The sequence below is a fragment of the Vollenhovia emeryi genome, unplaced genomic scaffold (genome assembly GCF_000949405.1).
Source record: "Vollenhovia emeryi isolate VEMERY1.0 unplaced genomic scaffold, V.emery_V1.0 DF939124.1, whole genome shotgun sequence".
Lineage (NCBI taxonomy): Eukaryota > Metazoa > Arthropoda > Insecta > Hymenoptera > Formicidae > Vollenhovia > Vollenhovia emeryi.
Genome location: NW_011967242.1, coordinates 42,012 through 51,494, shown reverse-complemented (window position 1 = coordinate 51,494; position 9,483 = coordinate 42,012). Strand labels below are relative to the sequence as shown.

The 9,483-nt window shown below is 42.2% G+C and overlaps 1 protein-coding gene across 1 annotated transcript in view; it reads right to left on the bottom strand.

Moving 5' to 3' along the window:
• Positions 1–7,724: 7,724 nt before the first annotated feature.
• LOC105569314 overlaps positions 7,725–9,483 on the bottom strand; it is a 16,943-nt gene continuing 15,184 nt past the window's right edge. The window contains exon 3 of the mRNA XM_012025674.1: positions 7,725–7,772. Coding sequence (XP_011881064.1) covers positions 7,741–7,772 — 32 coding nt within the window. The 3' untranslated portion in view covers positions 7,725–7,740. The remainder of the gene's footprint in view (positions 7,773–9,483) is intronic.

The window sequence follows — 9,483 nt, the reverse complement described above, 5'->3', positions numbered from 1 at the left end:
TAAAAGCAAATTTAAATAAATACGCGAATCAAAGTAGTGAAAAAGTTTGAAGCAACGAGCCGAGAGCAGCTCCTTCGTGCTGTTCTCTCAAAAAGAAAACGAGAGTGCAATCACTCGAGAAATTAGGGACGACTCTTAGCGGAGAGTCGACAAGCTGTAGGTGTTATTTTAGGCCCCACACACAAAGCAGTGCGTCTAAGTAAGTCGAGCCCGAACGAACGAAATAAGAAGGGGCAGCAATAGATAGAAATCAAATTCCTACCCCACTACCGTAGATACCGGTAATAACGTAGGGCGTAGATAACCGCCATTCTGTCTTTGTGAATTTCACGTGCATTAGGATAAGATTGATAAAAAGAAACGATGATACATGGTCTTATCGAGTAAAACTCATGTTGAAAAACGGCATGTATTCTTCCGTTTGCAATATGCATCTTGGAATTTGCCCGTGTCACGACGCAAATGCGAATAATTGGATTCGATGATTTTTCTTTATTCTTATATGTTTTCTTTTATATTTCAGTAGATCCCAAATCGAGTACGTGTCCTTGTACTTAACCGCAAATTTTCACAATTCTAATAGAATATGATGGAAAGTATTGCGCGCCGCGCGTCAGCGTGTTGAAAAATTTCTTTCGATTCGGTGACGACGGCGACGAAAAAGATGTGTTTTCCGCACGGCAACTTTGCAGTTTCTCACTCTGGGAGCAACCGACCGATGCAGCCTGTTTTATATTCCTTGTTTATAGAAACAACTGCGAAACACGACACCCCCGTGGTAGTCACCCCACCGCCTCTACAACTCGCCCCTTTGTGAAGGTCCGCTCGCTCGCAAAATCCCAGAAGCGTCTATTGTTGGCGCGCAACGGCGCTACGTTGCATTCCCGTCGAAGGATCGATCGTCGAGGAGGAAAAAAAGGAAGAAGAAACGTCGGTCCTTCATTATGGAATTACGTAACTGTAAATTGAGCAAATACAACGGGCGCCCTTTGGCCCGCAGGCCCAAGCTTGCATTTTGCCTGCGCCACCGGGCCCCTGCAGCATGGCCTGAATATCGAGTTACGAGCAACCAAAGTAACTCTTATCTGAACGAGACATCTAACGAGAAGAAGTTCCCGGGATAAGCGTCACCTGAAAGAACAGGACCAGTATCGTTTGTGTTGCACGCGCGCGCATGCATAAGGAAAGGTAGGAGACGTTACAGGAGATTCTCAAACAACCCTCTACTTGGTCGTTGATTAAAATTACTTTTGTTACAATACCGATTGTTATAATACTGTGTCATACCCCTCGTATCTTTTAATTGAGCACAATACGAGTATCCCATAGACATTCGAGTTGTCGTCGTAGCGTCTTTCCTCGCGATACAGGAGATTGAAATCCGTATTAAGGCGAGACACGCATCGGTCGGCACAAAAGAAACGTGCGAGATTGGCTGCTAAGTGGAGCATTTACACTCGAAATTCGCACCGCGTCACGCTATTGAGGTCAGATTAGCCTTAGCCAGGATTACGTAGGTATACGATCGAATGTCGAGTGGGATACAGGCCAATTTCTAGGATACCGTCTTGCATTACGCTCTCGCAAGATTATTATACAATGACATCATTGACGAGTGCTGGAATAGCGACGAGATGGCTTACCTTTTTTGCTTTGTACTTGAGGAAAAACTTGGATATCGTGTCGTTAATTCAGTCGGTAATTAGTCGCGTGCGAATAAACAATTTATTACACGAGAGATCGCGTCAATGTCGTTCGTGGCACATTAATATTCATGCTTCCAGCGAAATGATACGACGCGCAAATATTGTAAGAAGTAAATGTTCACTTGTAAATAACAAATAAATTTAACATTTTAATTAGCGTGTCGCTGCGTCTTGAAAGGAGATAACTTAAGCATCGTTTTTGCAACGATAATAATTGAACATCGATCAAAATTGCGCGGAAGATCGAGTAGGGGCCTCGCTCGACTAATATAAAGAATGACGTCAATGAAAAATCTCGGCGGAACCAATCGGGCAAGTCTCTGGGTTTCCCGTGACAGAATTTTGATGCTATTGTATTGATAACTGGGAATGACACGCGAGCTTCTCCCACAGGATGCGTCATGGGATCCTGGAGGACTAATTTACAGGGGCGGCGGTGTAGAATAGCGACATTGATGGATACAATTGTTGCCCGTATTGTGCCGGTTATTGTGACGCGACAATCGAGATGCGTGTCCTTATTGTCCGCTTGTTTGTGGCTCGAACGAAGCACACATACACCACGGACGCGCTCGTCTTTCTCTTACATTTAATACACGAGGGAGGTGAGAAAGAGATCTCTCCTTAAAAAGGAACAAGTATTTTTCACTTGTCAAAGATATTTGTACAAAGTGTTTTATTTATCTATCTGCCAAGACATATTGCCTGAATAAAACGAGATGCCGAGTGAATAATTAGAGTTACGACTGAACTACTTAGGCGAATACCGGTTGTGATATTATAAACCCGATTACATATCTTCCTTGATCGCTTGACCGTGTAATTAAAATGCAGAAATTATTTCTTCCGCGGAGAAAAATGTTTTCATTACGTCCTAATTTAAATTTCTCGAGTTGAGTCCCATCGTGATAATTACGCTACGTAAGTCCGCGAGAACCGGATCTGTGCGCGAAAGGAATTGTGATTAAGACCAACATTTTTACCCGAATATTATCCTTGCGAAATTATTATTATTCATAGCCTTAGTGCGAGAGACGATGCATATCATGCGCCGCGTGATATTTCATCAAGCATATTTGCATGCGGCTATAAGTCTCGCCACGGTGCTTAGTAAATTAAAAATGAGTTTCCGCGTGCAATGTGTGGCTTAATTGCAACGCTCTAGATTCTAAGCGAATCCCACAATAATCGTTTTCAATAAATTAAGTTGCGTTAATTGCCGCCGCGCGATGTCATCGCGAAATGAGTACGCCTACACTAAGCAGAATGCAAAAATGTTTCCTGCTTACGCTGCACATCTTTACGCTGTATATCTTTACGTACGCGCACGTGCGCACGCTCCTCTCTCCCTCTCTCTGACAAAACTTGAGAATGTTGATGCGACTAAAAATGTTTTTTATCGTTTCTCTCAATTGGCCTTTTCCGAGTCGTTAATAAAGGTGGCAAAATCTCACTTTTACAACTTGATTTCATCTCGATAGAATTGTACGTCCAACCACGGAAAACGTAACAACGGATTTGACTCGAGAGTATTTCCTCCAAGGGTAATGTACATGTGTAGGTACCTATAGCAAGACCGCTAGAGGAAGAACCAGAACTATACCTGACAATGGAATCGCATAAACTGCACGTCACCCTGTTGTGTGTAAACTCGTGGGGCGCAGCGCGCGACAATTGGTGACAACACGTCGACAAAGCGTCGGAACGAGCCAAAACGAGTCGAAAGAGCTTGTGGTGAATGGCGACGGACTCGAGCTGCCGATAATGCGAATCAACTTTATCTATAATACCCTTTCTTAAACATAGGTAAAATCAAATATAATATATCGATGGCAAAGTGCTACTATGAAACGTTGGAAAAGAAGACATTTCATTTAATGGAATTGAATTTTATTATTTACAGCGCGATATTCCTTCATCTATTGTAAAGAAGCATCAGTTGTCGTTTTGCGTTTAGAAACAATGATACGAGCGACGGTCGTTTAGAAACAATGATACGTACGATCCTTGGTGGATCGTACGTAAATGTTTATCGTAAGAATTGGATGCAAATTTATGCACCGACATTTCGTGTTGTACAAATTCGAGAGACGTTCGTTGACGACACTGGATGGTGTGGTTCCCGAGCGAGTCATTAATCACGACTGCGAGTCCCCGATTCTCCGTCACGTGAAAAGTGGTAGAGGGGAAAGATAGAAAGAGAGGTCGTAGCACGTTCGCGGCGAGCGAAAGCCTCGAGGTGAGTTTCTGTATGGCAGGCAATAATAGAGCCGTAACCGTAAGCGGGCGCAGCTAATAGTAATAATGTTGGAGCCGTGCGACACGGCGTGCCGTCTAGTGAGGTATATCTTGCGTGTATACGTATATGTACGTGTGCATGCGACGTGCGACACGAAGGAAGGGTCCCGGAGTCCCGGGTTCCGGGTCCTGGGTCCCGGGTCCCAGGTTCCGACTCCCGGTCGGTCTGCCAAAAGCAGTATAGCCATCGGCGGATCACAGAAAGAGCGTTCAACCAACCAACTTGGTTCTTTCTTCATGGATACATTTGTCATGGCATGTCCCACAAGCTTGACCGCGCCGATCCAATAAACTTGAACGCTATCGCTCTTTTATAGCTTGTTACTATTTACTCGTGGCCAAGATTGATTCCCTGCAGTTATCGTGCATACACGAAAGCATCACTTTTCCCTTTTCCTTATCCCTTTCTTTAATAGGCGAAACTCACTTCTTGATTAAATCTCGCAAAACACTTACACACGTGGCGCGTTATACCATTCGTCTCTTTCGATTAGCACGGTGCAACAAATAAGAACCGCCAAATCATTTTTGCACGCGAGAGAGAACGCGACACAATACGAGCGATCGAGCGTAAGGGATGAGAGGTGGATCGGTATCTCTCCCCTCACCGGCCAGGAGATTTGCGTCCGTCGGTTTCTGTGTGGTAAACACGTTGTGTTAGCGAAGGTAACGATGGCCCATCGTACCATTGATTTGTGGCTCTATTAGTTCTGGGCTCGTCGGGTTCACACCTGGCCGCTTTCCGCCTTACTCCCTCTCTCCCTCTCTCTCTGTGTGCATGTGCGCGCGCGCGCGTGTCCTACCCGCGATAAATCCAAATTATTTCTTCTCCAAAAGCCCGCCAAAGTCGATCTATGCTGCAGCCGTAACGGGGAAATAAAAATATCTGTTATCTAGAAAGTGGTTTTATCCCGATTTCCCAGCCCCCTGCTTTCACTATCGAGAGTTTGAGAATGCTCTTTGGAAAACATATTAAGAATACACTTTTTTTTTAAATTAAAGCGGGGTCTCTTGAATGTGGATAAAAAATAGTAAATGTTGTAAAATGTTACGAGTTCTCGAAAGGGCAGATTGCCATCGGCAATGGGAAAAGCACAGTCAACGCTGTTGACTGTCGAAAGATGCCGTTAAAGATGAAAGCCCTTGCGAGACCACCCTCCATGATTCCGACCAACTGCAATTAGATGAGGACCTGCCTGCTCTCCAACTACAGCACCCGTATAAACAACACTCGATAACTTTCGAGCTAACTAGTTGATAATGAGAGCCGCTTTCGCTGTTTTACGTCGACAAGTAGAAAACCAGAAACCAAATCATTCTTTAAGTATTAGTCACACGCATGGTATAAGAGATTTTCCGGAAGATCGTGACAACAAGTCTCCTGTAATGTGAGAAATATAACGTTTTGATACTTGATTAAACTACGCACATGTACATACAATATTCATAAATTACTTGCGTAAATTTTTCTCTGCGTTTTTGAGATATTGCTGAAATTAATTTTTCTCAAAGAAAAAATGTTAATATTTTATGTTTTTTTGATTTCGTTGCACGGACGATTTCTTAGTATATTTTCCAAAGAGCAACTTCTTTCTCAAACTTTGGATGGTAAAAGCAAGGAGCTGAAAAATCGAGATAGAACCACTAGGACCCTAGGTTCGTACAGGGCTAGTCGGCGTTCTCTGTAGTTCGATCGTGGGCGGGGCGTCGCGGTGCACGGCGTCGTGTGTGAAGCAGAGATTGTCAATGGACGGTATTGTTGGTGCGCTGCTCTGCGGAGGTGAATAATAAATGGCTGCGCTGCCATGTTGGAGGGACGCGTACGCACGGATATTAGTTGGCATTCTCTTCACCATTTATTTCCTTCGATGTACCATTCGCTACTTGGCAAGATTCCGGGTGTGATCCTGATACGATAGTACATTGTGCCATCACCACGTGGTGGTTGCACGTGGCGCTTCTCTCCGCGGGAAAGATATAATGCGACTTGTGTTTCATGGGACATGGTCCGGTTAACCATTGTGTCGCTCGACATTCAAAAGATCAAAGATCAAGAGACGTCGCTGCACGCGGTATAGCTTCCACTTTGGAAAACAGATTTGTCAATGGCCATCGTTTAACCATGACGCAATGAAGATCACCAATCTTGAGATATTTCTTTTTTCTCTTCTTGGAAATCAGCAGGTTTCGATACGAATAAGCATGAACCTTCCAAAATTTGTGCTTTATAGCGAACAAACGCCATGTACAAAATGTCGGCAGAAAGGAAACGATATATCTAACAAAGATTCAACGAATTTAATATAGAAAGGAATTGCAGAAGGTTGCAATTGATAGGATGATGGAACTGCACGTGTTAAAAATGTGGAATTTATAAAAAAAATGGCACAAATACCCTTCAACAATTGTTGCAGTACTTGTGGGCAACGTGCAGTTTCTCTACTCTTCACACGATACACATTATGGCCAGAAACTGTCATCGCACTCCAAGTTATCGCAATTTCTTTCGTGAATCGCACACGATAATTGAATCGAGACTGTTAATGGCTGGCGGAGAGTCGAGAAAAGTTTACCTACCGCGATGGTCGATTCCGACAAACGAAGATAAATAACACCGCAACCATCTCTCTGGAGAGTATCTATTTTTCACCGTGCTTCTCCACTGCACGTTTTCGGTACCTGAGCAGGCACAAGAAAATAGCACCACGGCGGCATCTAAATCTTACGATCGACAAAGATCGTGACAAACAAAGGCTCTCACAAATCGGCAGTCTCCGCCTCCGTCAGAAACGATTCGACGGCCAGAGGCTTAACAATGCCTTGGCATGTTTTTCAATATTTAGCCATCATGACTTTTCGTCGGGCCTTTTGCCAGAAATCTCCGTGTCGAATTGGAAACTAGATAATTCAATTAGGCGACAGCTGCCGTCGTAGCTATACATATACAGGTAGACCCCGTCACGAGATTATAGGACGACCGTGAAGAGACAGGCAACAGGGGAATGGAGAAAGAAAAGCGGGAGCACACACCCTCCGTTACTCACGATAACAGGGACCTCGATGTGTGTTTATTTGCTTCGCCGATATTTCCGCGCGATCCAATTGATCAGCGCGATCAATCTTTCTTTCTCTCTATTCCTATCTTTCGACTATCCGATAGGCGCTAGATCCGATGTGAAACATTGGAAATGATCGATGAAATCAATTCAACGTGATGAATATTAGACGCAGTTACGAACAGTTAATGCCAAGTGCACAAATTTTTATTAATAGCCATCAGGCGTGAAATCATCAACACCGTGTGTCACGATATAATACACAAACCGCCAAGTTGTCACAATCAGTAGGATTTATTTTTATTTCTTCATACTCTTGACTTTTTCGGACAATTCCAACGGAAATCTTTTTCTTTTTAAAAAACAGAAAACTAATCAAAATAGGGGAAGAATAAAGAACGTGCTCACTATGCACGAGATAGCTTTCAAGAGTCGATCGTAAATAAACAACTCATTAAATTATCTTGAAAAAGACAATGGGAATATCGATCTCTTTTTAAAGATCGAAGGTAAAGAGAAGGATAAATCAAGGAAAATTACGAGGAGAGTGAAGATGAAACATATTTTGACATCATTTCAAACTTGTTTTTCCTTCTTTCTAGCGAAACAATTTTTCCCATGTTGTTAGCTAGAAAAATAACCATTTTCCTAAGGCTCGGCTGCACCAACGTCACGTAACTTTAGCTTAACTCTTCGTCTCTTTCTGTTTCCCCTGGAAAGAGACAAAGAATAATATGCCTACATATGTATGTGTACTTCGGAGGACGGTCACGCGGAAGGAAGAATAGAGTTACATATGGAGAGCGGAAACCATAATAAAAGGTATATAGGAAAATAGAGCGGCAAGGAAATTTACTTTTGCGGATGCGATAGGGAAAAGGAAGAGGGGGTAGACTGAAATGGCAGTGAGAGGAGTGGAGATAAATGCTGGAAAAAGGGTTCTAGAGCTAAGGGTTGTAGAGCTAAGGAAGAAGAAAAAGTATATCTTCAACACAGGTACATTCACATAATATAAAATATAATCACTCTTTTTTTGCGTCTCTGACATCTAATTTATTAAGTTTACATTGTCTATATGAAAAAAAAACTTTATCTGATATCTAATACAGAGGAGAAAATTAGAATGCCACGTGACAGTCAGAGACGACATAGAACACTGAAAAAGGTACGTGGCATAAGTATTATAATTTGACTTGAATGGCGGTCTCCGTTTGAAAGCGTGTGACGATCTCACGCAATCGTTGTATGACTATCAGAAAAATTAGTCGGTAAAAGAGACGTCTAAACGACATAATTTTCCATTTTCTCGATAACTATTAAACGTTTAATTTTAATTCATCGATATCTTGAACTAGCAATGCAATTTTCCACGTTTTTTCACTCATTGTCAGCAATAAGCGCTATCCAAGGGTAAAAAGAGTGTCTCTCGATGGACGTAAGTACACTCGCAGCTCGTACCACGGACAATGCCACTATATTGTGAAAATATTGATTACATTTCACCAACAATAGAGACAATGCCAGAGACTTTGCTGTCTTAGCGACACTCTTAAAACAAAAAAAAAGCGATTCGAGCATCGCCTTCTCCGCCATGACACGATGGCTGCCATACCGAAATAATTTCATCTTTACTTTATTGTTTAGCTCGTTAATAAAAAAATATTTCGTACTTATGCATATAGATAATTGATGTAAACGTTATAAGCACTTTTATCATTCATTGCAGCGCAACACCTCAGTTTTTCTTGAATTGAATCCGCGTGCTATTTCTCGAGCATGGATTATTTTATTAATTATTGATTTATAGGAAAGAATTGAAAGATAGAAATTTACTCCGAGTGCAAGTTTGAACAAGGCGTTTTCAACTCTCGACTCAAGTAGCGCGTCCAAACGCTCCTTTTCTCATGCTGACGCAGTATTAAAGTAAGGTATTGGATTCGAACCGCGACATCGATTGCAGAATTTAAATATTTTTCACTCTTCAGAGATCAAGAAGATAGGTGAGCGCTGAGCGGTTGACTTCGTGCTCGGCAATAAGCTACCAACGGCACTCGAAAATTTCAGGTATGTGTGTAACTCTAAACTGCTGACGCATTTCTATGTAGTATCCAAACTTGAACCAGAATAACAAGCGACGAAAAGTTGAAAAAGAAGAGAACGCTCGTTCTTCTCTAGGGATATATTTATTTTAGAAAAAAGATAACAGCCCTGAAATTTCAATTTTTCTCTTCTATTTTACATCTTCTCTTTAACGAGAAGATTGCAGCGTTGTTTAGATAGTTGCTGAAATGGGAATACCTTGTTTTATTTTTTACATTTGCTGCGCAGCAACACCAAATATCGACGTTTCTCTTGTATAAATTGAGATGCGTGAGATGCGAGTGGAATCGTAAACTGAAGTCTGAAAGATGCATGTCGTATTA